The sequence below is a fragment of the Malurus melanocephalus genome, unplaced genomic scaffold (assembly GCF_030028575.1).
Source record: "Malurus melanocephalus ecotype Western Australia unplaced genomic scaffold, MMel_1.1 scaffold_86, whole genome shotgun sequence".
NCBI lineage: Eukaryota > Metazoa > Chordata > Aves > Passeriformes > Maluridae > Malurus > Malurus melanocephalus.
In genome coordinates, this window is record NW_026623318.1 from 2,245,763 (window position 1) to 2,273,499 (window position 27,737).

Sequence of the window (27,737 nt, forward strand, 5' to 3'; positions counted from 1 at the left end):
GGAGAGGCTGGAAAGCCCTGGTTATCCTGCAGGTTTGGAAGCCTGTAGCACAAGGTGTTCTGTGCCCTACCTATGATTCTGATTGTGAAAAGGGATATTAAATCCCTAACACACCTTATTCAAGGGAAAAGGTAGTGAATAACAGCAGTCTGAAACCCCCTAGGCAAGCAAAGAATTCCCCACRGAGCAAAGAAGGGGCCAAACCCAGCAGCACTAATATAGAGATTTTATTTCGACTGTATTGAGTTGTACAGCACATTTTGTTTGTCACAATGCCATCGAACTGATTGGAGAGTTTTTGGCCAGCACATTGTGACGTTGAAACTCACGAGAGCTAAAAGCAGTTTGGACCAATGGCCTGAACAGGAGGGCCAGCAGTACCTGGTTTCTGGCTTCCTCATTGCTTGCAGTCATTCCAACACGTGCACAACAGGAGCAAATCCAGTTTCTTCCACCAGGCCAATGGTCACTCTTCCATGTCTGGCAATGACTGCAAAGTACAAGGCAGGGGAGAATCTGAAGCAAGGTGCCTTCTCTTCCCAAAGCCGTGTTGGTTGTTCCCAGTGTGGAAAAGAAGCAGAGTCTAAGTACAGGGTCTTCAGAGGATGAGCTTCACTCGCACRTCAGGATTTACAAAAGCAGAGGCTGACAAGTCGAAGTGCAGGAAAGGCTCTTATTTCATTCCTTCTGACAGAGATGACAAATCATTACCAAAAGATCTGGGAGATTGCAACCGTGTCAAGTCCTTTGCCTTGTTAGCAGACCAATGTCCTCACAGGTCCTCCCTGTCGCACACCTAGTCTCAGCTCCTGAGGTGCAGAATATATTGGAAAGCAAACCTGCATTTCTGCAAAGAAATGCCCCACTTTCAAACTCCTCTTTCTCACTAATATCCACAGATGTCTTACAGAGGAGGCAGGATGGACAATCCCCGAGGGACCTAGGGATTACAAGCCCACTGAAGCCCACTTTCTAAACCTTTCTTCCTTTTTAAACCCAGTTCCTTGTCCTTAGGATGAGTTGGGATTCCTGCTCTCTAGTTTAAAGGAGAAGCAGAGAGGCAATTACAAGTTGGCAACTCTGAACTTTGACCGCTGTACAGGAGACAAAAAAAGAAGTCAAATTCAAGAGGCATTTCAGGTAGCACTGGGGCAAGTCAGAGAGATTGTTTCCACCACTGAACAGATGCCACATGTCACGGTTATCGCTGCAGCTTGGCTGTACACCCTAAAGTGAAAAGCACAGAGCGTAGTGTCTACGTCAGCCAGTGAGTGTCCTTCCCCACCCCCGTTTTGGTATCGATGCTTCATTCTCCCTTCTTCGGGTTACATTAAGTGCACAGAAATATATAGCAGCATTTGGACTGAAACCCTCACATACACCAGACAGCACATTCCAGGAGGTAAAACAACACATTATGGCCTATACCCTCAAGGTATCAAGTTTTCAGGATAAAGAGCAGTAGGAAGTGGAGAGCTGAGGGCAGRAAAGGGGAGGAGGAGCAACACAGGAACACGAGTTCTGTTTCCATGCCAGGAGAGGATCAGGGTGCCATTCCTGTGTTAGCACCAGGCTGTGACACGACCGCAGACAAAGCAGACGGGCAGAGCAGAAGTGAAAAGCCAATCTCCCATCTCCCCACGGTGCTGGGGGCAGGGACAAAGTCCAGTGCGACACCGATCCCGGCGGAGYCTGAAAATGGGCACGATCTGCTCGGCCCTTTTCAGCTGGAATGAATTTCTCTTCAGAGCCCRAGAGAAAATCAATTAGTGATGGCTAATGAGTCTTGTTCACCAAGCTGATCGCAAATCACACTCATGGAAAAGAGAATCTACAGATCTGCTCCAGGCTGAGGCCCTTCCAACGCCTGYGGGACCATCTGGAGCCCGCCCTCTTCCTTCTCACACAGCAGCCTGCCTTTGGAGGGGGAGGTGGTTCTAAACATGCCTTTCTATTGCTTTGGGGGGACTTTGCACAGGCAAGAGCTGTGAACACATTGCTTTCCAGCCCACAAAAGGAAGAGGCTGTGATCCCCTCTCAGCCCTAGGTCGTCAGGGCTGCGAACACACGGGCGCACCGGCTCCGGGGTGGGGACACAGCGTCCTCTCCGATCTGAGCTCCTCTGCTCCAGCCCGGCAGTGAGGCTGCTGCAGACAGTGCATTCGAGCTTGGTGTTCAAGTGTTGCACCAAAGGCCTTCACAGTTACCCTGGAGGCAGAGTCACCCTTCAAACCCACGAGAGAAAAGGCTGGGTTTAGACAGGTCCCTTGTGTGGCATTCAGCTGGAAGCTGTGGCGATGGGTTTCTTCATATGTTGGCTCATGAGCTCCCTGGCACGAGACACTTGGATGTGGTCGTAACAGGAGTTACAAACGAGGACGGGGTCGTACAGCTGCTGATCGGGGATGGGCAGCTTCAGATGGCAGCAGCTAGCACAGAACACRTTCCCACAGTTCCTGTCAAGGAGAAAGAACACCAGTGAGAAGAGAGCTGGGACTCCACAGCAGAATTTCAGTGAGAACAAAGGGTCCAAGCCAGCAAGAAGCACCAGCCTGAGGATTGTCAACATGTTCCTTATACTGCGATCTGCAGTGCAAGCAAACTGCTGGTGCTGACAGGGACTCACTGCTGTCCAGAAGAGGGATCAAAGGCCTTGGAAAAATAGAAACAAGAACAATGTGGAACAAGAACAAGAATGGAACTCTGCAGGGAACTGATGAGGCCTGGCATGTAGTGGAAAGACCTAAAACCTTCTYCTGGGAGCTGGAGGGAACAGACTTGGCAGAGGGGCATTTTGTGACACAGCAGGCTGAGGAGAGGAGGGGCCCAGAGCGCTGACATTTTTACCTGCAGTGGTGCCTCCGTTTGGCCAGCCAGAACTCACAGTCGCAGTTGAAGCAGTGTGAGGCCATGTGGTCCGGGACCCACCGTGTGACCTAGGGCAGACACCAGTCAGCTCCTGCCTGTAACCCCCAGTGACAGCTCTGGGGGTGGCTTTGGGCCACACCTCACAGCGAGCCCACCCCACCCCAGCCAGCAGCAGCAGAGGATGTGTCAAGGACAYGGGAGGCTGCTCGCTGCCTCACTTCCAGACCAGTCGCTGCTGCTGTGCCCACCCAGGTCAGTTGCAAAAAACATTTCCTCCCAGTGCATCACAGCTCCATGATGGGACACGAACCTCAGTCTCCTTCTTATCCACAGGCTCCCAGCTTGCCTCCGACAAACAGTCCTCACTGTGGTCAGAACAGAAATCCTCCGTGTCACTGCCATCTGATTCCTTCAGACACGTCTGCAAAATGAGACCAGGTCACCAATCGGCTCTGCTGCTGGGCACACACTCCAGGGCACTCCCTGCTCTGCACACTCGGCTGCTCAGGGGCACCCGGGTGGCTCCGAGCCCAACACAAGGGGCAAAGCATCCATGAGTGTGTAGGAGTTTGGCCCTCGAGCAGCAGAGACACCTCTGGGTGGATGAGGACATGGCCAGGAGGGGGACACTGCTGAGGAAACAGAGGCACAATCTTTCCCACTCCCTCCCAAAGGGATGGAGAGCTGTGGGTCGGAGGGGGAGGTGTGAAGGGGCGCAGGGACCGGAGCTAGGTGTGGGGGCTGATACTCACAAAGTCATCCTCGTAGTCCATGGGTGGCTCGGCCGGAGGGGCGCAGAAATGGCGAATGTCCAGGCGCAGCTGCAGCTCCCGCACCTGCCGGCGCAGCTGCTCCACCTCCTGCTTGTAGCTGGCCTCGATCTGCCGCAGCCGGTGCTGGATCACGTCCGTGGGGAAGGGGAGCCCATCGTCATCCAGGTACAGGGGAGGCACAGGAGAAGGACATTTTGGCGGCACGTGCTTGGGACCAGAGGCTTGTTTCAGGTGGCAGGGCAGCCACGAACGGCTGGGCTTCCCAAAATGCGTGCCCACGTGGCCAGCRCAGGCCGAGGGCTTCCCACCTTCCCTGCCAGACCACGGGCCACTGAGGCACAGGCCCGGGGCCCGCAGGGGTTTGCTGCTCAGCCTCTTGCTGCAGCAGCCGTAGGAGAGGAGGTGTCTGGGYGCGGGCTCCCCATTGGGAAGCGATGTCACCATGCCTTGGAAACTGTCCCAGTTGGACCCCAGGAAGGAGAACTCGCTGCTTTGGCTCTGGGAAATGGGTTTGCGCCATTGCTCCAGCAGGACCCTCCCCAGCCGGCTGGGCTCCTCGAAGGGCACGCTCTGGCCAGCATCACCTCTGCCCTTGTCTGCATCCGTACATGGGATGCCCAGGGCAGGCCCTGGGGTGTCCTGAGAAGGGRTGCCTGGTGCCAGGGACTCCTGGCTGGGAATGTCTTGGCAGGTGGTGATTTTCTTGGGGCAGCCTCCTCCATTGGACACCMTGCCAGCAGCCTTCAAAGGTTCCTGGGGACAGGTTTCCAACTGCTTTCCAGAACTGGKGGAAACCTTGTCACAGTTTTCCTGTCCGGAAGGATTTGGAGCTGGACCCGTGCCATGCAGTTCCTTCGTGTGTGCTCCATTTCCMTTCTCTGCCTCCACAGGGATGCTGCTGGCTGGCACAGCAGCCTGGCTGCCCGGCTGCCTGCTCTGCCCTTTGTGCTCAGCATGGCTGCTGCCTTGCAGGGGAGGGTTCTCCTCCTCCTCCATGGGCCGTGCCTCTCCTGTGGCCACTGCAGCCCCTTCGGCCCCCTCCGCGGCAGCATGCCGGGCTTCCACGCCCACCCGCACCTCCTGACAGTGGTTGTTCAGGTTGGGGTCACTGGATGTGCGGGTCAGAGGGCTGCTGGAGTCGCAGGCTGAGAGCAGGTCATCCATAGATCTTGTCTTTGGTAATCTAGAACCCAAAACCAAAGCAAATCTCACAATAACTCTGCCCTGAAATTCCCCTGGTTTCAGTCAAAACTGAGATGAGGGGAGGGAAATGCTCCCCTTTACAGCTTGGAGGGTGGGTGGTGAGGGGCAGTGCAGCTGCAGGAGCTGAAATGCACAACACCACAGTGTGGCCTCCTGCCTTTGAKGTGCAGCAGGGACCTCAACTCATCYTCCCTGCGAGTGGCTGGGACACTGCTGCAGAGCTCTCGCTCCCAGAGGGAACATGAGAACAACAGGGAAAGCAGGGAAACTACAAGAAGGGCAGAAGTTCTGTGGGTAGRCAACACCCTGAGCCTGAGCTCTAAGCTCTTACCTGTCCAAGCACCTGCCACTGAAGTCCTGGCTCTGAGATCCGGGGGGCATGTAGATGTCCATGTCATCCTGTCCCAGAGGGTGTGGCGAGGAGGCYGGGAGGTACACGGCTGTCCAGAGGTGCAGGGCGCGCACGTGGCACACGGGATGCAGCACCTGCGACACCGCCTGTGTCAGAGCCCACCGCCAAGGAAAGCCCTCCAGCCCCTCCCCGCTGCCTGCCAGGGGAAAAGCCTGGAAACTGCACCGGGAGCTCCACTGACCTGCTCAGATCCAGGCATGTAGAGCAGGTTGTGGAAGTTCTTGTTGCCAGCCCGCAGCAGGGACCACACGGAGCACGTGCGCTTGTAGATGTTGTGCATCTCCCGCTCACAGGGGCTGTTCCCCAGGAAGGTCCCGTAGAGGCAGGAGTACGTGTGCTGCACCAGCTTCACCTGCGGCACAGAGGGCAGCAGCTCTCAGAGCCATGGGAATAGGGGCTCCTGTCTGCTGGGGCACACCCTCCCCTCCTCTGGGATGGCACATGCACTGCCCGCCCCGGGCGACCCCACTGCTGCCYTCGCTTCCACACTGGGCAGGACAGCGATCTCTTGGATTGAAGGGAAAGCAACACCCAACTGATACCAAATCCATCCCTCTAGAAACAAATGACCCTCCAGAACCCTCACCCGAATTACTTGATAAGACAGCGATTCATTTTTTTTTCCTATTTCATTTCCAAATGTTTCAGACCTATACAACTCTGAGACATGCAAATCAAACCAGTGCTGCTACTGGCAACTGAATTCCCTGGGATGGAAAGGGACTGGAGAAGGGATTCAGAGAAACCAGAGTACATAAACCCTTCAYCATCCTTTCATGGGAGAACAGATATAAACTAAAACAGATATAGATTGGGTATCAGGGACAAATTGCTCCCTGTGAGGGTGCTGAGGCCCTGGCACAGGGTGTCCAGAGAAGCTGTGGCTGCCCCTGGATCCCTGCAAGTGTCCAAGGCCAGGCTGGATGGAGCAGTCTGGGCTGGTGGAAGGTGTCCCTGCCCATGGCAGGGGATGGATGGAACAAGATGGGCTTTAAATTCCCTTCCAAACCATTTGGGGATTCTGCGATCACTTCACARTCTCCCAGGCTCTGCAGAACTATTTTAACTCCAATACCGTTAAAGATCATGACCTCCCCTCTGCCTCTGTTCACATCTGGCATAAAGGCATGTTTGCATGTGTATTTCTTACCAGAAAAGCTTCATTAAATTCGAAGAGGCAGGGAAATTGCTTCAGAAGCTGATGAACAGCATCCAGCCACTGAAGAAAAACTGGGCACTGCTCGTTCTGATCTTCCACCTTTTCCTGATGTCCACAGCGATCCCCAAACTTGTGACCAAAATCCAGCCAGTCCGATTCAACGAGCACCTGGAAGCCCTGTGAATAAAAGTAAAACACAACTGCAGAGATTTTGCTGAGGAGATGTGGCAGGACAAAGCAAGCCCTAGCCACCAGGAAGGGCTGGGAAGTAGGCTGCAGTGGTGCCTGGTTTGGGCGCAAAGCTCACTGGTGTTGGAGGTTTCCAGACACAAACTAACAGCTGTTATTTCTATACAATAACCAGCTCAGAGAATTCAGAGTAGGGAGGCAGCTGAACCTTGAGCACAAGATGGTACTTCCCACAGCACTTCCCCAGGCCAGGCAGAGGAGCGAGGAACAGTTCACCCAAAACAGACAGGAAGAGAAGAGGGAAAACCCAACACCCACCACAGCAGCTCAGAAATACCACTAAGCTTATTCCCAAATGCAATCCTGCTCCTTTCCAGGACAAAAAGCGGCCTTTGAACTGACATGAATTGCAGCAGAGCAYAATCCTACCTCCATGGTCCTGTAGTAAGGGTCCAGGAGAATCTTTGCCAGTGCCACAATCTGYGGAGTCCTGTCCCAGCCATCGGAGCAGTGAACCAGCACTGGACGTCCTTCCCTGTCAACAGCACTGGACACCAGCACTGCTGCCTTCAGCATGACAGACAGGTGCTGCAGCCACTTGGTGCTCTCCAGGGCTGAAAGCCAGCTGGAAGGGGGGTAAAAAGCAACAAAGTGGTTGAATAGCCCTTGAGTGAAGAAAAAAAACCTCAACATTTTAACTTYAGTCTTCTTGGGAGTCCTCAGTGAAAATCTGTCTTTTCTAAAACATGTTCCAGAGGAACATGGCAGCCTGGAAAGAAGGGCAAAGAATCCCACCATGAATTTATTTTTTCTCCAATACAGCTATATTTTAGAAACCCTCAGAGGACACACACAACCAAGTGACACTGAGACAGTGCCACAATCCCATCTGGACTAATGGATCAAAGTGAGCAGCATTCAAGCAAAGTAAGCACTTCCCTGTCCCTCCATTTTCCCAGGTAGAGACCTGGGATAGAAAAAAGGAAAAGGGAATGATATCCCCCAGGTCATTGACAAATATGGCACCAAGTCAGCCAGAGAAGAGTCACTTACTTGCTGGGGTCTGGCACCTGGCTGCAGACAGCACGCARGTACTGGAAGCTGTTGCGGATGGAGTGGATGTTGGCCATGCCCATGAACACGACTTCACAGTTGGGGTAATACTCTGACATGAGAGACAGGAACATTCAGAGAGAGCTACAGAACCCTCTGGGGTGMAAGAGACCCACAAGGGGCATCAAATCCAACCCTGCTGCTGCTGCAGCAACTGCCTCCACGTCCCCAGTGCAGCCAACCCTCGCACACCACTCCTGGTGTTCATGGAGTCACCAAGGCTGGGAAAAGCTTCCAAGGTCATTGAGTCCAACCATTCCCAAGCACTGCCAAGTCCACACTAACCCCTGTCTCCAAGTGCCACATCTACACGACTGGTAAACCCCTCCACCCCTGCCCATGGCAGCTGTGTCAGTGCCTGACTACTCTTTCATGAAGAAATTTTCCCCAATATCCAACCTAAACCTCCCCTGGCCCAGCCTGAGACCATTTTCACTCATCCTCTGCCTTGTTCCCTGGGAGTAGAGCCCGAACCCCCCGGCTGCCCCTCCTGTCAAGGAGTTGTGCAGAGCCACAAGGTCACCCCGGAGCTTCCTTTGCTCCAGGCTGAGCCCCTTTCCCAGCTCCCTCAGCCGCTCCTGGCGCTCCAGACCCTTCCCAGTTCCATTCCTTCCTCATGGTCTTTCTTATTCTGAGGGGCCCAAGACTGACCCCAAAATTGAAGGTGCCTCAGCAGTGGCCAGATCAGGGGGACGGAGGGTCACTGCCCTGGTCCTGTGACCACACTGTGGCTGGTACAGCCCAGGTGTCATTAACCCCTWGCCCACCTGGGCACACCTAGACCCATGTTCAGCTGCTGCCAACCAGCACCCCCAGGTCCCTTTCCCACTGGGCAGCTTTCCAGACACGGCCCCAGCCTGGAGCATTCCATGAAGCTGCTGTGACCCAAATGCAGGACCCAGCACTTGGTCTTATTGAACTTCATCCAACTGGCCTCGACCCATTGATCCAGCCTGTCCAGACCCCTGTATAGGAATGTGCTCCAGAAGACCAAGTACCAAAATGCTGACCCGAACCCCTGCCGTGCCCTAGGACCCACTGCCAGGCAGCTCCAAGAGGAAAATGCCTGGGGATGTTCTTGGCTCTTGGTACCTTCACATTCACAGCCGCCTCCCTTGGCTCTGTTGGCCACGGCTGCCGTGTAGGACCTGGCATCGAGGATCAGCAGCTTCTGAGGGGTTCCCGTGTTCTCCACACCCGAACACGCYGTCAGGGACGAGTCTGCAGGGACACACAGGGACTGAGCTCCCAGAACCTCCCTTCCCACCAGCACAGTGCCACCGTGAGCAAGCCCAGAGAGCCACCCCACACCCTGCAGTCACTCTGCACGACAGGCCCGGGTTCTGCACCCAGACACTGGGGTTAAACCCCRCACTGGGACAGCCCAGCAGCCACTGCGGGGTGTTGGGAGCACGGAGGAATTGCCCCTCAGGAGGGTGGCAGGAGCTGTCTCACCAAAGTCGGCGTCGCAGGGCTCGCTGCCGTCGCTGCTCCCGGTGTGCGGCGCGGTGCCCGCCRCCTTGGCTCCGGGGTTCAAGGCACAGGCTTTGGCGATGGATGTCACCAGGTACTCGTCATCAGCGTTCCGCCAGCCCCACCAGCTGATCTCGGGCTGGCTGCAGCGCGCGATCACCGCCCCGTTGCGCACGTGTCTGCGGGGACAGAGATCCTCGTGGAGCCCGGGAGCAGGGACAACCCGGGACACACTCCCTGTGCACAGCCAGCCTGAGCCACTCCTGGCTGCAACTACAGCACTGAGTCTCTCATCGAGCAGTGGAACAGGGCAAGGAATCTTGAATAACCATTTTTCACTACTACAGYACTGACAGAGAGGCTAAACCAGTCTTGAATTGTTATTTAAAATAATACAAAATCATTTAGGTTAGAAAAGACCCTCAAGATCCTCAAAAACTCTGACTTCTATTCTTATACATAAACACATCCTGTGATCCATAAATATATAATATTWAAAATATATACTATTGTAAATAGATGGGTCAGTATCTATATATTAAACCAGAGAGAACTTAAAATCATTATGGTTGTATTTTTGSAAAGTAATAGTTATTTCATAGAATSATGGAATRGTTTGGGTTGAAAGGGAAGTTTAACATCATCTTGTTRCAACCCCYTGCCAAGGGCAGGGACACCTTMCACTTGATTTTAATGCTGTTCTGTTCTCTCCTTCTCTTTCWTTTTTTCCTCCCTTAAATTACAGACCCGCTGTTAAACAATTTCACTTATCACCTGTAAGTTGGGAAGATGAGCTCACTCGGCATCAGMCCAGGGAGTTTCTGGGTGGAGGCCTGAGCTGGTGTTTATCAACAATCCCTAAATGTGAACCCTACCCTGGCTATGCTTACTGACACCTGGCAGGAGGCCTGAARCAGGAATCAGGGCACTTCTCACATGAACAGTGGTCAAGTCATTCCCAAAATGCCTGGAAAGAGATGGGACTGKGAAGTGAAAGAGCTGCTGGTAATAGAGAATGACCCAGAAGAGTCTGAAATGTACTAAGTGAACAGTATTTACATCATCAAAACATAACCCCAACTATAACATGGAGCAGTTCAGAGCCAATCAGCAGCCAAATCCCAAAGGCTTTGAAGTCACTGGGGAGCTCTCAAAAGCTTTAACTCAGTGCTCAAAATAAGCACAAAGGTTAAGGATGTCTTAACAGTTATTGGAAAAGGAATAAGACAGAGAATATTATGGTTTCACATCTTAACCATCCTAAAATCACACRAATTCCTCAATAATCCATCTCAAAAAGGATCACGTTGTAGTCTAACCACCTTCCAGAGATGGGTGGCACAGATACAAGCAATCACCAGAATGATCATGCCATCTGTTTCAGAAACAAAAACATTTCCTGGACAGCAAACAAAACCAAGAGTGGACTCATCGCCATGGTGCAATGTTAGGGAAAGACTGACTGGTTCCACTGCACTTGGCAGCAGGTTCACCAAGTGACCATAAGACAGCCACCCATTCTCTCCAATGGCTGTAGGAAATCTAAGATTGCAGATGCTCCAAAGATGCACCAGGAGAGAGTACCTGCATCCCTRTCCCATTTGTTACACTTCCCTGAGGTGCTGCTCCTGCTGCCTGGTCCTTCTTGGAAGATGGGATAATGAACTGGACAGCCCTGAACCAGATCCACACACCAACCGTGCTCAACCCCACCCACCACCCCTCCTGCAGCCTTTCTCTGCATATCACAGAATCATGGTTGGGTTGGAAGGGACTTAAATGTCACCGAATTCCATTTCCCTGCCATGGGCAGGGACATCTTCCACTGTCCCAGCCTGCTCCCAGCCCCAATGTCCAGCCTGGCCTTGGVCACTGCCAGGGATCCAGGGGCAGCCACAGCTGCTCTGGGCACCCTGTGCCAGGGCCTCCCCACCCTCATAGGGAACAATTCCTTCCCAATATCCCATCTAACCCTGCCCTCTTGTCAGTTTATGTAGCTACCTTAATGGCATCTCACAGATAATAATGATGAGGATTTTAAACTGAAGCCTTCCAAAGAAATAATGTTCATGTTTGGCCAAGTCTAAACACCATGGGGTCCCTTTACTTTCCATGCTGCTGTTTTGCAAGGTGACTTGCAGAGCATTCAGTCCAAAGAGATCTATTCCTGCCTCCAGGATCACTCAAGGATGGACAGAACAGAGARCTGTGAAGGCTTTGTTTATAGTAGTAAATGAAACAGAGCCAAGGTGTGGACTTAAGCACCGGCCTGTGATCATCCAAGCCTGTTTGTGAGCCACCCACAGCTCCCAGCCTGTGCCAACCAGCACTTTCCCAGACAGTGCCTGAGCACGTTTTTGGGAAAGGCAGGGGCTGTGCCAGGGACTGCTCCCAGCAGGCAGCTTGGGGGGCAGGACAGAGTGTGGGGCACGRCAGCTGCTCCGTGTAAAGCTGCCGRTGTCACCAGGGTCGTGCTGAACTTACAAAACTCCTGGTAACACAAACCTCTKAGCATTGAAAAACTGCTGGGGACCTTCAAAGGACATGGTGACCTGCCAGGAAACGAAGAAATGTGGCAGCACCAATGAGTGTGAAGCCACCACCAAGCAGAAAGTATAGCAGGTGCCAACAGAGGAACCAAAACCACAGCTGAGCTTGCCAGGAGCTTCCCGCGGCAGGGGAGCAAAAGAGCCYGACTCTGCCTTCCCTGCACAAGTCCCCAGCATAAGCACAGGAATCATTTAAGGGCTTTTCTTACCTGGAATTTTTCGGGAGATTTTCCTCAAAGGAAAATGTTCCTTTCTTGAAAGTGGAATGGCAAAAAGTGCTGGAGTGTTTTAACTTATGTGGAGCAGATTATTCTTTAGGGATCCTCAGCTTGGTTTTAATGAGTCAAGACCCTTTCACAACCCAAAGCTGGAATATGAGGTGCCTCTGTAGTTCATCAGTTGAGTTCTTGCTCACAGATTCATTCTGAGCAAAAGGCTAGAGCACATCTGATGCTGTCAGCACATGTCATTTAACCCAAACAATCCTCCACAACAGATAAATTAATATCTGGTTTAGTGGAAGGTGGTTGGTGGGGTTGGAAGTAGATGATCCTAAAGGTCCCTTCCAACCCAAACCATTCCATGATTCTGTGATCCCCCAAGTCTCCTCTCTGTTATTTCCTGGCCCTGGATGCGCACTCGTACGTCAAGGAGCTTGGCTTAAAGCTCAAGAGCTTGAAGAGAGTTTACTGACCCCAGCCTAAAGGTCCCCAACYGAGATGTGGTGTGCAAGTGCTTCCATTTCCCAAATCTTTGGGATAAACTCCTGTCTCCCTTTGGCATGACCTGTAACTCTGGCATAAGGTGAGAGGCTRAGAGTGAGTACTCAGCCATGGGGCTGGGGCAGTGTCTGCTGTCCCCACTGCTCCCCTGGCAGGCGGTGCTGAGTGTCAGGAGCAGCATTCCCGCTGCCACAGCATGAGTCCAAGGGCTCCTCAAGGTGGCTGAGCAGCCAGAGCCAGAAGTGCCACGCCGTGCCCGTCTGCCTCTGCACTCAGCTAAATAATTGATTGCATCCTTTGCCTTGTTTTGGAAGTGAATTGTGCCTGGAGGCTCCTGCACCTCTCCTGCACATCTCCACTGAGGWCTGAGATGGAGACCTGAATTTCTGCTTTGCTTAATAGTTAAATTATAATTTTTTACAGAAATCTGATAATGTGGTTCCTTTGGTGACACGTTTTACATATCTGACTGTGACCCAATGAGATCAGCCTTATTCTCCAAAAGCTCTGAGGTGTATCAGTGTGGATGAGCCCCTGGCATGCAGGCAATCATCCACTTCCTCCTGAACTCTGAGTGAGGAGGAGGAGCTGAGTGTGAGGCTTTGCTTTTCCACACAGCACAAGGCACTGCAGAAGCAGCCACAACCCTCAGGGACCCTCCTGTCCCTAAGACTTCAATCCTGAGGGCAAAGGCTAAAAAAGTACATGAAAATCAGAGACACACATGGGCAAGCACTTGCCCCATCTTGTAACATCACTTGTCAGCGTCTTCTAATCTGATCCCAGGCTGCAAAGGGTTGCACTCTGCCTGTAAATTACTGGGTACCAYTACAGAGATACAAAGCAAGGAACAAAATAATTGCTGGAGTAGGAAAAAGACATGGCTTTGCCCTCGGGTGGGGAGGCACAGTGGGACAGGCTCCAACACCAGGCCATTTTTAGCAAAAGGAATCACAAATACAATTAACTTCTCAGCTGAGCTGGCTACAAAGAGGGGAAGGCTCCATCCAATGAGCTGTGCTCATTCCCACTGTGCTGCAGAACTGAGTTCCAGAAGGAACACAGTGTTTTGCCACATCCAACAGCCAGCCATTAAATGTGAAGATGCAGAGTTAAAGTAAATTCACTGAGTTTGCTTCCTAACTTTTGTATTTTCCAATACAGCTCTGATATTTTAAGGTCTTTTGTATCTGGATTTGGTAGCTGCTAACACAGAGTTTGAGGTTTCAAACCCATAATGTACATCCTACAACAGCACAACTGCCTGGGTGCCCCTTTCCATCAGCTTTTTGYTGGTTTCAAACATGTCAGTCTCCCAGAAGACAATTTAATGGAGAACCAGCCCCTACTCTGCAGAGCTCTGCTCCATTGRCTGCCTGGCCTCCTGGATCCCCCTCTAGATCATTTCTGGAAGGCTGGTCAGGGAATATGTCATAGAATTATAATGTTATCCTAAATTGGAAGGGATCCACAAGGATCATCAGTCCAACTCCTAGCTCTGCACAGACACCCCAACAATCCCACCCTGTGGATCCCTGCATTGTCCAAGTGATCCTGGAGGCTMAGGAGCATATCTTCCAAGAGTTAAATCATTCCTGGGGAGCTGGGCARTGCCCAGCACCCTCTGGGGAAGAACCTTTTCCTGAAATCCAACCTAMACCTCCCCTGACTCRGCTCCAGYGGYTCCCTTGGGTCCTGTCCCTGGCCACAGAGAGCGGAGTTCGGAGCTCCCCCTCCACTGCCCCTCATGAGAAGCTGCAGATTTGGGTATTCCCAGGTCTGTCCAGGCCTGCACTGCCTGCCGAGCACAGGGCACCCAGCACGTTCCTCTGGGCTCAGATTTTCTTTTCAGAGTAGCAGCCAGAAAAGGACCAATGTGTGAAAAGGTTTTGAAACTCTGAGAGAACTTTAATTTGACCTCATCTTGCAACATCTCCCGTAGGAGGGAAAGTCACCCACATCTTCAAATCAAACTGAAAGCATGAAAGGACAGTTCTGGAACACTGCTTCTCACTTCTGGAAAACACCCTGCTGCAGATGCTGCTGGGAGAAGGAGCCTTGGGAGCACCACCAGGAGGCAAAAGGATGAACAGCTTTCGGGTCACCACCTGTCCACAGCCCCTGCACGATTACGAGGACATGGGCAGCTGTTGTGGGTTTGGGAGAGGTAAACTGGGTTTGCATTTACCTGTACACCACCACAGGGATCCTCTTCCAYGACCTGAAGGAAGCCACGTTCTCCAGCTCCTTGTCAGTGATCCAGACAGGGACCAGCAGCTTCTGGGGATAACTGGAACAAAGCCTGGAGAACGGAAAGCACGAAGGCAAGATGAGGACTGAGCAATCAAMAAATCTGCCCCAGAGTAGCTCATGTTTCCCCAAACACAACATGTAGGTCTTTGGCTCTTCCTCTTCATATCAGTCTCAATGCAGCCTCAACAGGTGACCCAAAAGGCACTGTCAGAATGAACTGAAAGACAACCTCCTTTCACCTCAGGCCTCACYGCTGGGCTCATACTAAGTATCCCAGTACGTCCCAGCACGCCTCTGGAACAATCTCTGGATTTAAGAATTCATGAGGGTTTAGGGGAAGAGTCAATAATCTAGGTGGAGTTTCTGTTTTTTGTGTAGCAGAAGCACACAGAGCTTCTGGTAAAGAATGACCTGCTGCTTTCTGTCCTGCAGAACACAGGTACCACTGTTCATCTTGACACATTGCCCAGTGAGAAAGACACAAAATCTGCCCAGAAACCTGGCAGTGGGGACTGGGGTCTGAAAATAAAGTGACAGGAGGAAGATCTAAATCTTGTTTGGTGGGGTGCCAGAAATCAAAATTCCCGATTTCTGAACCCAGATATCTGAACATGCACCAGCAGTGAGAGGAGAACAGTGAGAACAGAGAGCGCTGTCAGAGGGCAGGGTTTGGWGGGATACTGGGAATAAATCCTTCCCTGTGAGGGTGGGGAGGCCCTGGCACAGAGTGCCCAGAGAAGCTGTGGCTGCCCCTGGATCCCTGGCAGTGTCCCAGGCCAGGCTGGACAGGGCTTGGAGCAGCCTGTGATGGTGGAAGGTGTCCCTGCCCAYRGCAGGGTTGGAATGAGGTAAGTTTTAAGGTCCCTCCCAACWCAAACAATTKTGGGATTGTATGAAGCACACATGAAATTCCAGGAGTGCAGGGGGTGCTTCCTGGCTCCTGCAGCTCCTGCCYTACCCCTGCTGCTCCCAGCACAGGCTGAGGGCAGGCTCAGACACAGCAGTGCCTGGGAGCTGGACCAGCTGAGCCCCCGCAGCCCAGGCAGGCACAGGTGAGTACATGGCAAGGGACATCAAAGAGCAGCTCTGGCTCGAGGCTATCCCACATCATTTAGCAGGAATGTTTCAGGRCAGATGGGAAGCAAAGTGAGGGGGGTGAAAGGATCCAGCCAGTAAGCAACAGAGGGTGGTCTGGTGTTCCTGGGCCCAGGCTATCCCAGCTGATGGCAACATGCATGATCCAGTGTTAATCAGTTTATGGTGCTAGTGAAGAACTGCCTGCCACGTTGGAAAATGGCACTTCAGTGTCTAGACAGCTCCTCTGAGGGCCCCAGGCAGAAAGCAAGGGTGGCTAAGGGATAAAAACAACTGGGTGAGGATGAGGAATTCAGGAAGCAAAATCAAAGCTGTCAGTTAAGAAGGTGAAGACCAGGTTGTCTGTGGCAGAATGTCTGGGCTTGGACATCTCTGAAATGCCTCAGATTCCATGAGTAAAGGTGGTCAGGAAATTAGAGCAGCAGTGRAGTGTGACTGAGGATGCAGGAATGTGGGAGAGGATTAGCACCTGYTCAGGTCTGGAGGAACTTCTGTAATAGCTGAGTCTATACAGGAGTGGGCTTCACTGAAATGTGAGCAGTTCCCTGGCACCTCAGGTGAAACATGGGTGATGTCTTAAAGTACCTACGGCAGAAAAGTAGTCCAGAAGAGGCTCAGGAGAGTTAAATCACTAAAACTCTGTAGAGTTATCTTAGTAAGATAGCTCTATCTTACTAAAAGAGTAAGATAGAAATCAACAGAATCCAGGTAGGAAACTGGACAGCTTTAAGAAGTTAAGCCAAATTCAAGCAGGATGCACAGAAACAGGCAATGAGGTCAAAACAAAGAGACATGTCCTTCTAGGCTAGAATTCCAGAGGCATACAGCAAAGGAAATGAAAACCCAGGATAAGTAACTCTGTTGGCTAAACAGTATCTTATAAACTGATACAAGGAAGAATATTTGTGGCACCCTAAACTTCAGAGCACCAGCTTTGTAGAAAGGCCRAAATAGGCTGAGCTTGTGAACAAAGTGTGGGCAACTCCAGGGAAAGGTGGARGTATAAGTTTATGAGGTATAAGTTTGAATCTCAGAGTGACCAGCATCCACCAAAATGCACGTGGATCAAATCCCAGCCTAAAGAGAAACAGCACAGTACAGAGGCTATACCACCAACCCCTGGAGCAACAGGAACAACATCCACAGAGCCTGGAAGAGCTGCAAAAAGGCTGCGGGGACAGAAATTCCCGTGGGAGACTTGCGTTGGTTTCACACAGAACACACAGGTGTCAGGACAGTGAACCAAAGGTGACATTTTTAGACACATCCAGGTGGTTCTTGGTGCTCCCAGCCAAATGACACAGAAGTCCCTGATTGTTCCTTTAGGTCTAAGCTGTTCCAAACCGGAATAACTGAAAAATTCCTTTGTTACAGCATTCATCACTCAGTAGATTCAACAACATTTTAGAGGGGATAAGGCTCYCACAACACAACAACGAAAAAGAGGATAAGTTCAGTGCACCTGGAAGAGTCAACACAGCTTTTGAGAGGGAGGTCACTCCCCAAGCAGTGTGAACACTGCCTGAAATATCAGTGAATGAGCAGATACAGCAGATTTGGATTTTCAGAACGGKTTTTTTTGAGATTTTTTGTGTGCGTGTGTTTTTTAACAGGTTTCTCCCCACAGAGATGAAGGATGCTGCTCTTAGGAAAGAGCTGCTCTTGAGAAGATAAGAAATAGTTCAGAACCTCAACAGTCATTTTTCACCACAACAGGAGTCCTACAGGGAACAACCTGCAGTGGAGTGGCCTGGAAAGCCCTGGGAGCAGGCTGAGCCAGAGCATCAAGGGCAACAGCCTTGAACTGTGAGGTCTGATGGCAGGAAAGGGCAGCTGGAACAGACACAAATCAGCACCTGTGGGCAAGGATCGATTACCACAAAGGTAACAATGAGAGACATCACAGAATTGTGGAAATTTCCTGATTTGGAAGAGACCCACGAGGATCGAGTCCAGCTCCTGGCCCTGCACAGGACACCTCAACAATCCCAGCCTGTCCCTGAGAGTCTTGTCCAAGCTCTTCCTTCACAGAAGGCAAACACGTGTACCTCTAACAGTCCTCACAGACTTATTGTCCACGTGTTTCTATAGCAAATCCAAGCAAGGACACTAAATATCACTTTTCAGTGGTATGGATAGTATTAAAATTTATAGAGAAGTGTAAAAAAAGACAAAATTTCAATTCAGAGCAGTCCCAGAAACCAGTAGGAAACACCATCTGGCTAAAGCAGTAAMAGAACTCCAGGCAAGTTTTTTCTCATAAACTCAAAGTTAAATAAAACCATAACCGTAAAAAGATGAAACCTGAAAATGAACATCAAGAGTACAAGAAAAGTGGGTCCTGTTTTTGAAGGAACTACATGTGTACCGAACCCACCAGCACTATGGCTGATATGAAACAACTCCTACCTCGGACAGCCTGTGTGCACCAGATGGGGAATGCTGGAGTGATCCCATTTCCCTGGGTGGAAGATCCCTGAAGATGTGAGAGCCAGGCAGAGACYGTGTAATAATTTTATTATCACTGTATACTTTTATCAAGACTGAAGGAGTGGTTCTTATAAGCTTGTATTGCTCTCGTTTTATGATGGCTGCCGCCAGGAAGAAGATAATAGTTCCCAGATAAGGACATCTCGGAACAGACTTGAAAGACAGGGAACAAAGCCATTACCTTGGAGTATCCTGTCTTTAACAACACTGTTTAGCCAATGCAGGGAAATAAAAGATAAAAGGACTATAAACAGTTAAAAAGTAACCCGAACCCTGTGAATAGAGGCAGGTGGTTATGATCAAAAGCCAAGGAAGGATTTAAAGCAACACTCCCCCAGCAGCAAGAGAGAACTGGTTTGAGTTGCACAAGGTAATTACACCACCCCTGAGATCCTGGGGATGTCTGCAGAAGCTGGGACCTGCGAGGATCCCCAGGGAGGAACTCGGCAGGTGGAGGAAGCAAAGCCAAGCCCACACCCAGCTTGCTGAGATATGTTTTAAGTCTTTTCTTCCCTGGTTTAGTTGGAAGTCAAATACCTGCCTTCAGAGAAGGTGGCTAATGGYTTTCGATTACTGGCCAGGAAGCAAAGCACAGATGGTCAATGGAAGTTGAACTTCCTGAAATAGTCAGAGGGAACCACACCCCAAGATCCAGCAGGGGAGAAAGCCCAACATGCAGAGACTCTACCTAGGGCAGGGATCCACAGGCTGTGTACTCCAAAACTGAGAAATTCAGGGCAGCAACTTTTATTTGGCATCCTTGAAGAAACTGTGTAAATGCCAGCAAAGTCATGTGAACAATCCCAAAGCAACAACATGGTCATTAGGGCAGAGGGAAATCACCCAGCAAATTTAGTGTTTGTGGCCTGGATTCTTCAGGAAGGGAGARCAGGCAGCAACTCCAAAACTGGGATTTCCCCAGACCAGTGTGTCTGAGGCTTCCCATRGTGTCCACAGGAAACCAGTGACCTGGAACTGTCCAGCCCATAGGTGATGGGGGTGCCCGGACTGGTGGGGACAGAGAGGACTGAGGGACACCAGTGGTTTCAAGAACAGGATTATAGGGAATGCAAAAGTGAATACATCCATCAAAGCTTAAAATCCCATTGGTTTAATGCCACCTGCTGCAAAGAGTGCAGCTGCCCTTCTCTCAAAGTTCCTGCAGGAACAGAAGACAGGCTGGAAACACTGACTGGTAGGAAAAGGTCTTTTCAACTGTGCTGGTGGGAAAACCTTGTAGAGACCTCCACTCCAACCCACTGCTCACAGGGACCACCTCCAGCACTGGATCACCTGCAGTGTGACACTAATGATGGAGAAGCTCCTGTTGGGGATGCACCCAGCACAGCACTAAGTTCCCAGGGAATGTTCYTTTCCCTTCCATATTGTGAATGTCCCAAGCTGCCCTTTGGGGCCATCACCTGTTGTTCTGTCCTGYGCCACTGCCAGAAGCTGGAGGCAGATCACCCTTTAGCTTCTCCTGCTCCAACTGAATAAGTCTTGCTTATTCCCAGACTCCTGAGCACCCCAACAGCTCTCCAGTGGCTCACACCCAGCTGCTCACAGAGCTGAACAGCTGCCTGAGTGTACAAAAACTGTGTCTGTCATGTCAAACTGAGCATTTCAGAGAGAAGGACTGACCAGAAAGACAAACGCATGACAGACAGATCCTCCAGACTCCCAAATGTGTTCCAGGAGGAATTAGAGCACCACATTATGAACTACCTGAGTCACCATTTACAGTTCCTCCTAGCTCTGTTCTTTCGGCGGTATTTCTTCTCCAATTCCATGATGTGAAAAGCAGAAAGAAAAGGGATCTGGCTCACATGCTGATCTGCCTGGGGGTTGTCAAGGCCAGGAGGGAGGATTAGCTGGAGTCTGACTCACCCACTGCTCTGCACGGGGATTACCAAGGGAAAAATAAGGGAAGAGGAGAGTGGGGAGAGCCTGGTGGTGGAATACTCACTTGTAGTTGTTGTTGATGTCAGAGACGCGCCAGACGTTCTGCAGGTCAAAGCCCATCCTCACCAGCTCCATCTCGAACCGGAACCTCACGTGGTCCCCTGAGGAACAGAGCACAGGGAGTTACTGACAGAGCTGACAAAGGAAATCTCAATGTCCTCGTGGCAGCTCCTGTCACAGGCTGGAGAGAATCATAAAAACCCCAGAAAGTTCTGGGTTAGAATGGACCYTAAAGACCATCTTGTTCCACTCCCATGGGGAGGCACTCCACTGTCCCAGGGTGCTCCAAGCCCCATCCAGCCTGGCCTTAGACACTYACAGGGRTGGGGCAGCCACAGCTTCTCTGGGCAACCTATGCCAGGGMCTCTCCAGCCCCTGATTAAAGAATTTATCCTAACATCCCATCYAACCCTGCCCTCTGACACTTTTAACACTTTCCCCTTGTCCTGTCRCTATCYACCCATATAAAAGCCTCTCCCTCTWTTTTATAAGTTCCTTCAGGCCCTGGAAGGGGCTCTGAGSTCTCCCTGGAGCCTTCTCTTCTCCAYGTGTACACCCCCAGCTCTCCCAGCCTGGCTCTAGAGCAGGAGGGATCGAGCCCTTGGAGCATCTTTGTGGCAAGAGGAAACTCCAGAGCAGCTGGATGGCAGCAGGGAGTGTGCTTCAGAAGTCAAAAAGACTTGTCCCTCACARGGGCTCCTCTGCTTGTTTTGTCAAGTCAGATCTCATCTCAGAGCACAGAAACAGCYTCTCCATGTCAATGGGTGAGTGTGGGGGTTAATTTAATTCACTTCTRCCCTTCTGGCAGAGACAGCTTCCAAAGTGGATGTCAGGAACGCCACAGCAAGGATTACTGTGCACTCCTTCCTCCAAACTGCTGTCAGACGCTGACTTAGGGTTTCCTCTCTCATGTTTTAGCCTTGCCTCACAAATTCTGGATGCCTTTGTTGCTCCACTGTCAAATCTTGTTATTAATGAMTAAATATCGCAAAGCTCTTTGCCTCAGTCATATCCAGCAGCAACACCTTGCACAGGTGAGTTTATTTATACAAGAGAACAATACTTTCCTTAAAGGAAAGACAGCAAATGTCTCTGATTGCTGGGGTTAGGGGCATGGTAAGGACACAGAGCTTATCTCTTCCCTATCAGCTTCTCTTGGAATAGCTGTATTATGGAACCCCATCCTTTCATCCAATCTATGGACTTTCCATTCAGGCCATTGCTGCTCTCCTCTAGGATCAGCACATTTTTCTGTCTAAGGCTAGGTTTCTCACTTATTTTAATTCCTTCTTTAAACAGCTTCATCATGGATAAGACAAAGCAAATGCAAGTGAACTTTGTGTTCCCAGGGAAGGGAAACTCCCAGTCCACACGAGGGCACCAGCACAGCTCTGGTTTTCTCTTCATGGACTCAAAGATTTGATTTSTGCCTGTGTAAGGATGAGCCAGAGCTCTCCACAGACCTGATCCTGGGAATGTCACAGCATTTCTGGGTGTTGGAGAAGAGATGCAGCTGGGCTCATATTAATTAGGCTGCCTAAAAACTAATGCTCTTTGCCACTGAAGGACAGGATTGCTTGAGGTCTCTACCACCATGAGGAGGGAACTGAAGTATGGGATATTTTTTCACAAGAAGAAAGGTAAAAGCTGCTTCTGCATTGCTGGCTCAGGAAGTTTCTTATTTTGCTTACAAATAATTCCTTTTACTCTGCTCCTTATCCAGCAGCATCTGGCCATCAGCTGGATCACTAGGCCAGGCTCAGGATGATCCAGAAGGTGAATTTGAAATGAGACAGGGTTTATGAACAAGAGCTCAACTGCACTGCACTGCAGCAGCCAGAAGAGCAGCAAGGGCCGGGTGAGAGCTCACCTGGCCGGCAGAGATGTGCATGTTGATCCTCTTCATCCACACACACCCCCAAGCACCAGGCATGGTAGGCAAATGCAAAGAGGTCCTCGGGCTTGGCAGGGCGGGCAATGGCTCGAGTCAGCCTCTTCAGCCACTCCTGGCACTGCTTGAAGGTGGAGAAATGGCACCTGCAAACCCAAATCACCCTCAGTGAGGATGTTCATCCTGCCAGGACTGAACCAGGAAAAGGAACACAGCCCCAAGCTTTAGAAGCCTGACCATGGACAGCTCAATTCCAACGGCAGCACAGAGAGAGCTACCAGAGCTGCTCCCAGCCCACAGCAGCAGCACAGCAATAAACTGGATACCTGATCACTTTGGAGTCCTTGCAGACGATGTGAAGCTGGAACATATCCCGACACTCCACACTTTCCATCATCCTCAAAGGCACCTGCGAGGGAGGGACAGATGTAGGGCATGACAAGGCACACCACAGGCCAGTGCAGCCCCAGCAGTCGTGCCCGCAGGCTCCTCACGCTCCAGCACAGCTCCATCAGTCACRAGCTGCTTCTGTGAGCTACAAACCCACTCCCAGGGTTATGGAGCTCCATGAGTCAGCACAGAGCTCCTTTCATGATTACTATTCTGATTTCTGTTCTCTCCCTCGGTAATCTCCCACCTGGGGCCAGTTCCTGACTTAACCACATCCAGCCAAGCACAGGTAACTGAGTCAAACAACAGCTGCACYAAGAGATGGTAAGTCAAGGCAGTGAGAGAAAGCCTCAGGCTCCTATTGTCTGACTCTGCATTGGTGAGAAGTCTCATTAAAACTGGCCTGCAAGAGACCTCGACAACCTTAAAACCACCAAGGTTAATGCTTAAATTTAAASAAAACAGCAAAGACCTAATTACTATGCAAAGGAAAACCCCATCCTCACACCTAAATACAGCAGCAAAACAGCAACTGCATGCTCAGGTCTGGCATGCTCTGAGAGGCACCTTCCCATATTACAGCCCCCAGGAATGGGATATTCCCACCCCTCCCTGCTCTGAACTCCTGTGAGAGGTGATGGTGCAGGGTGAGCCAGACTCACATTGATCACAGAGTCCTTGAATTTGATATGCAGGCGGTAGTTGGAGATGGCAATCACGGCGTCGTTGGCATGGCCCAGGTACTCCACCCCCTCGCCCTGCAACACAGTGAATGGCACCTGCAAAGGAAACAGAGCCAGGTCAGGACACACAGGTACTCTGTGCACTGGAATGCCCACAGCCACTCTTCCCATTGACCCTGCAGTGCATCTCCCAAGGAACCATTTCCAGTAACGTGCTCCTCGTGCCCTGAGAGCAGCACAGACAGCATGGGCACCCACTGCCCAGCCCCACACATGGAGCTTTTCACAAGGACACCTCCAGAGCCAGTGAGCACCTCCTGAAGGATTATGTGTGTGCCATGCACACCTGGTAGCGAGGGGTGGCCGGGAGACAGAGGCACCGATGGGCCCTGCTCTTCTGAGAGGGGAAACCAGGGAAGTTTGGAGTCCACACCCCCTGGAGATGTCCAAGGAACAATTGGATGTGGCACTCAGTGCTRTGGGCTKGGTGGCAACATGGGGATCAACCACAGGTTTGATTCAATAGTTTTGGGGGTCTTTTCCAACTTCAGTGATTCTGTGATTGACCAGAACCCTCTGCCACAGGGCTGTGCTGTGTCACTGAAACATGGAGGGCCCTCAGCAGCACCGTGAGACTCAGCAGTACCATCCAGGTAAGCAAATGAACCAAAGTTGTGTCCAGTTTCTCCTAACAAGGTTCTGAGGGAGACTCTGTACAGTCATTTATATGACTGAGGAAGCTTGTCCTGGCTAAACTGCAACAAAGCTTCATTGAAGTTACCCATATTCCTTTTTTTTTTTTGTATCTACATAATCAAGTGTTTGTTTTTCCCCATCAGTCTGGACATGCCACAGTTATTTTTAAAACATGGGATTCTGGCAGACARTCAAGCTTCACTTATATTAAAAAAAAAGAAGGCAGAACAACCTAAAATTCACCAGACCACTTTGTCCTTAAGCTAATCAGGCTCCTCCTGTTCCCTGAATGCCACCTACACCAGGTGATGTCGGTAACCAATTATGCAAAAAAAGTCACGACAATTTATCATTTCAGCCACAGCTGAAACCTGCCAGACAGGGCAGCTGATGACACAATTCATTACACTGTAATTAGTACAAGTCAGACCACCTTCTCTTTATTTTGAAGTTGTTTCTATGGCTTGGGTATGTGCTGCCTAAAAACCTGAATTTCCTGGATTTCAGACTTCAGGTGACAACTGTACTAACAACTTCTCCTTTCTATGTACAAAAATAACCACCTTAGACTGGCATCTGTCCGAACACTCTTGAAAAACATTAATTATTTGCCTAAGAGAATATCCTCCCTTTATTTCTGCAGTTGATTTCTGCATGCTTGCCAGAGCTGTTTTTAGCTGGCATGTGTTTCTCCTGCTTACGTGGCTCTTTCACACAGCAACAGAAGGGAAACAGAACAGAAAGGGGCTGCTAAGGCTGCAAAAACYGATGGAGGGAAATCCTGGAATAAACTGGCAGGTGCCTGAATACAGCTTGTTATCACCTGATGGCATCCTTTTAGAGTTACAGGATCATGGAACCGTTTGGGTTGGGAGTGACACCCAACCCAAGCTCATCCAGTTCCACCCCTGCCAAGGGCAGAGAYACACTAGACCAGGTTGCACCCAGGCCCCATTTGACCTGGCCTTGAACACTCCACTTTACAATAAATTAACAATTTACTGAAGGCAAATTACCCTTGGGAGAGGTGATCTTTACTTCTCCAAACAGTAAACTAAGACAGAGTCCGCTCTTCTCCGGGAGTCTCAGCTCAGAGTTGCCTCAGCAGCTTCACTCCCCAAAGCCACAGCCCTGCAGCCCTGACCCTGCACAAGTCCCCAGGCTGTGGCTGTTCCTTCAAGACAACAGCTCTCAGTCCTTGCTTTCCCCAGCACTATTTGCCAAGGCAGTGACAGTCTCAGGACAAACTCAAACATGCAGCAAGAACAAGGTGAGCCTGTCTCCAGCCCCAGGAGTAGGACAATGAGCACTGGACTATGTTAAAGGAAGCACCAATCCCCAGGAGGGAACACTGCCCTTGCTGCACAGCAGCRAGAGCACCCGGGGTTCTTCCCAGGGCTTTTTGCAGCAGGAGGCTGGCACCGTGTGGAGGTTCCTCCTTGCAGACGCCATGCAGTAGGAAAATGCCAGGAGCAATATGCATGAGGGGAGAGCAGGCAGGGCAGCTGCACGCTATGGCTGCCAGAGCACAGCTCCCACAGTGCCCCTGTCCCGGGGAGCACCTCCCTGGATGCAGGCTGAAGGGCAGGCAGCCACACTCCGACAGGGAATACCCGGGATGGCCATGCACCAGTGGCTGGCACTGCCGGGCACATCCTGCCAGGGCTGGGCAGGCAGGGACCAAGCCTTGGGAGCAGCTGGCCTGGCCCCCACGCACAACAAGGACCTGCTACTCCCAACGTGCCCCCAGCAATGGCCAGCCCACAGCCTCCAGGACATCCTGGGCTGGAGAGCTCCTCTGCAGAACCCAGCCTGTCACATCCTAGAGCTGTTTGGATGCTTTTATTTCCTTACCTGCAGTGACTCCTCCTCCTTTACGAGCTCCTTCGGGGGGAACAAGTCCTTGGCCTGGATGTACTCCAAACTGGGAGGGCCTTCCTCACCCTGCATTGCAAACAGAGCACACAGTGAGACCAGACAGCCCCAGCCAGCACATGCTGTGAAAGTCAAAACTCAAAGCTGCTGGATACTCTTGGGACCCCAGGAGCTTGGGGATACCCGTGCATGGAAATGCCTGTTTTGCCCCCAGACCCCTGCCAGCAGYTCCTCTGGCTGTTGCAGAGTCCCCACAGCACACTGAAATGATGAAGCCTCCAAGTCCCGCCTCTTCCAGTTGAGTGGTGTTTGCAAAGCCAAGCAGACACACCTAGGCCACARGGGACAGATGTGACAGTAACTTGTCACATCAACTGTTCCCGTTACCTACTCCATGGCACCAGAGCAGACATACTATAACACAGAGGGTTTCCATCTATAATCCAGCTCCAGCCTACTCTTCCTCTTATTAATGACTGCTTTCTTTTTGGAGTTTTCATTTTCACTCTCAGACCAAAGAAATCTGGGAAGAGTCTGAAGCTTTTTGAGAAGAACTGMGAAATGTAACCCTACAACAACTGCACCCCAGTGCATCCAATTCACAACTGACACTACTGACTGGTGCCAGCACAGAGCCCAGGGCAGCTGGATGTGTCCAGCCTGCTCAGATGGATACCTCAGAAAACCCACRGAGGCCTCAGGGTGGTCTGAGAGGTCACACAGAACCTACACATACCATCCTTGACAARTGGAGTGTATGTCTCGGTTTGTAATCTGGGAATCTTCAGCCACTCATACAATCATAGAACACCTGGGTGGAAGGGATAAGGATCATCAAGTCCCACTCCTGGCCYTGCACAGGACACCCCAAATGACACCATAAGACTCAAAGCATTGTCCCAATGCTCCTCGAGCTCTGGCATTAACTCTTGGTGCCCATTTTCACCAGCCCTCACCAAGACTCCTCACCCAGAGTCTGTCACACCACTGAGCTGCACTCCAAAAGAGTGGCACCCAGACACTCAGCTGCGGATGCTCACTGCTGGGAGCCCAGGATGCTGCTAATACCACATGCATTTGGTGTCCAAATGYTTTCTTGAAAATGCTGCCTGCTCTCTAGCTCTAGGCTCCAGTATTTACCAGGAAACACTATGTTCTGTAAGCACTGGGTAATATTTCAAAATTAAGTATCTTTCTGGATATGTTGCCCAAGCCAGAATCCCAATTTCAACCTGAAGAAAGGAGATCCCAATCCTTSTGGCTCAAGAATATTCAAAATGATGCTGAATTCCCTTGTGGTACGGACAGGGGCTGAAGCCTCAGTGCCCACAGGAACAGCCTAACCTGAGCTGCTCTCTGGGGCAGCCAGGCCTCTCCCATCCCACGTCCAAGGAATCTGTACACACGGAACATGCTGTTAGAGCCTTCACAAAACAGCATCAGCCCCAGCTGGAGGCAAAGGCACTGCCCCTGTCACCACGCTGTGAGGGACACAGGGCACAGCACCTGCTCCAGCCACAGCCACTGAYGATTACTGGAGAGCACAGGGGGCTCACAGCCCCTCCTGCCAGTGGCTTGCTCCGAGGCTGAGGCACCAGCCCAGGAGAGCACAAAGGGAAGGTGTGTGCCCGCGTGCTGGTGCGGCAGCCAGGGAGCAGAGATCCTCTCCCATCGCCACTTTTCAGCTCGCAGAGAAATCCCAGGGAGCAGCAGGAACTGGAACAGGGCAGCCTGAGCTCTCCACAAGCCTGGGTGTCCTTGAGTCCCTCCTCGCCTGCAGCACAGGGCGGGCAGARGCTGAGCATCCTCTCCTGCCACAGCCCCATCCCGGCTACCGGCAGGGTGGGGGTCAGCGCCCTGCTCTCTGCACAAGCCTCCCGAAGCCCTCGGAGCCCATTTGGCCAGCAGTGCCCTGGGGGGTGGAGGGGTTGGAGGCTGGGA

The 27,737-nt window shown here is 51.3% G+C and overlaps 1 protein-coding gene across 3 annotated transcripts in view; it reads right to left on the reverse strand.

The window, feature by feature from the left end:
- Positions 1 to 188: 188 nt before the first annotated feature.
- MTMR4 (myotubularin related protein 4) overlaps positions 189 to 27,737 on the reverse strand; it is a 56,239-nt gene continuing 28,690 nt past the window's right edge. For 2 of the 3 annotated variants that reach the window (XM_057367951.1, XM_057367952.1), the window contains exons 3-19: positions 25,776 to 25,865; positions 23,205 to 23,321; positions 22,479 to 22,561; positions 22,132 to 22,298; positions 20,266 to 20,362; positions 14,650 to 14,763; positions 9,173 to 9,369; positions 8,810 to 8,938; positions 7,658 to 7,769; positions 7,034 to 7,229; positions 6,407 to 6,592; positions 5,438 to 5,608; positions 5,176 to 5,330; positions 3,621 to 4,824; positions 3,179 to 3,289; positions 2,848 to 2,936; positions 192 to 2,456 (exon numbers count right to left, since the gene is read on the reverse strand). In XM_057367951.1, coding sequence (XP_057223934.1) covers positions 2,279 to 2,456; positions 2,848 to 2,936; positions 3,179 to 3,289; positions 3,621 to 4,824; positions 5,176 to 5,330; positions 5,438 to 5,608; positions 6,407 to 6,592; positions 7,034 to 7,229; positions 7,658 to 7,769; positions 8,810 to 8,938; positions 9,173 to 9,369; positions 14,650 to 14,763; positions 20,266 to 20,362; positions 22,132 to 22,298; positions 22,479 to 22,561; positions 23,205 to 23,321; positions 25,776 to 25,865 — 3,396 coding nt within the window. In that variant the 3' untranslated portion in view covers positions 192 to 2,278. Of the gene's footprint in view, positions 2,457 to 2,847; positions 2,937 to 3,178; positions 3,290 to 3,620; positions 4,825 to 5,175; positions 5,331 to 5,437; positions 5,609 to 6,406; positions 6,593 to 7,033; positions 7,230 to 7,657; positions 7,770 to 8,809; positions 8,939 to 9,172; positions 9,370 to 14,649; positions 14,764 to 20,265; positions 20,363 to 22,131; positions 22,299 to 22,478; positions 22,562 to 23,204; positions 23,322 to 25,775; positions 25,866 to 27,737 lie in introns of all 3 variants that reach the window. The other variant, XM_057367953.1, reaches the window with a different exon arrangement.